Below are 1140 nucleotides of genomic sequence, written 5' to 3' on the forward strand. Positions count from 1 at the left end.
CACCCCCCACCCCCACCCCAAACTCTATCCCAAAGTAAATGAAAATAACGAAATAAGCAGTTGAAACCGTTATGATAGCACGCAATGAACATCTACAAGAGTTCACACAGATCTTCAAGAGTCAAGAGAATCCTATTGACATAATAACGTCCATTTTGTGCTGAGAAAAAGCGAGGCAGGCAGAAAAACCACGAAAATATGTTTTTTTTGGCGTCGATGCGCTTCTCTTTCCTCCAAACTAACTTCCCTGCTTGTACCAACACAGTTGGCTTTTCCCCTCTTTAGATCATCATTACTAAACAACATAGTCTGACCATCATCTTGTCTTCAAGCTTCCTTTATTCTGGCTCGAGAGTGGTTGGAAGGTACCTTCGGTAGGTCCTGTTTCTTTCCTTTCTAATTCTCTCTGTTGTTTCTGTCTGGCTCTCTTACGCTGTTCCTTTAGATCTACTAAATGGCCGATATTTCTTCAACGTTCGTCTCTTTATTCAAATTAAAAAGTCAATCTATTTATAATAAGACAATAATAATTATTATCAATCTATCCACCCCCCCCCCCTCAGGAAAGACCAATGTGATCTCGTCACTACTTTCTTCTAAACCGAAAACAAGAAAGTCTCCACCCAGCAAGTTCTCACAGTAAACCTCCCACCATCCACCCATCATCCACCCACCATCCACCTACCATCCACCCACCACCCTCCCCGACATGACAGCGCAAGCTCCTCAACAGTCCGTGTCTGTTCTCGGCACTGGAAACTTTGGTCAAGCCATCGGGAAGCGACTTCTCAGATCGCAGTATGACGTCACTTTCGGAAGCAGACGACCAAAATCACGGGACCTTCAGAAGACGCGTGATGACACGTTCGGTACCCCTCGTGTTGTGGGGATGCGTGAAGCCATGAAAGAAAGTGACGTCATCGTGTTAGCTCTGAGGGTGGCCAATTTCCAAAGCTTCGCCCGAGAGTTCCGGAGTGACGTAGCCGGAAAGATCATCGTGGACGTCTCCAACAGATCTAAATCTACGCCAGTGTCCTCGTCCAACGCAGAGTTTCTCCAGGGTCTTTTGCCAGAGGCACGGGTAGTCAAAGCATTCAGGTTACTCTCAAATCTTTTTTTCTTTTTTTTTACTTTAATAAT

General features: G+C 45.2%; 1 protein-coding gene across 1 annotated transcript in view; it reads left to right on the forward strand.

The window, feature by feature from the left end:
* LOC101846696 (metalloreductase STEAP4) overlaps positions 1–1140 on the forward strand; it is a 6864-nt gene that overhangs the window by 5293 nt on the left and 431 nt on the right. Inside the window, exon 2 of the mRNA XM_035972925.1 lies at positions 564–1098. Within this exon, the coding sequence (XP_035828818.1) occupies positions 710–1098 (389 nt within the window). The 5' untranslated portion in view covers positions 564–709. The remainder of the gene's footprint in view (positions 1–563; positions 1099–1140) is intronic.

Source organism: Aplysia californica, unplaced genomic scaffold, assembly GCF_000002075.1.
Source record: "Aplysia californica isolate F4 #8 unplaced genomic scaffold, AplCal3.0 scaffold00911, whole genome shotgun sequence".
Taxonomy (NCBI): Eukaryota; Metazoa; Mollusca; class Gastropoda; order Aplysiida; family Aplysiidae; genus Aplysia; species Aplysia californica.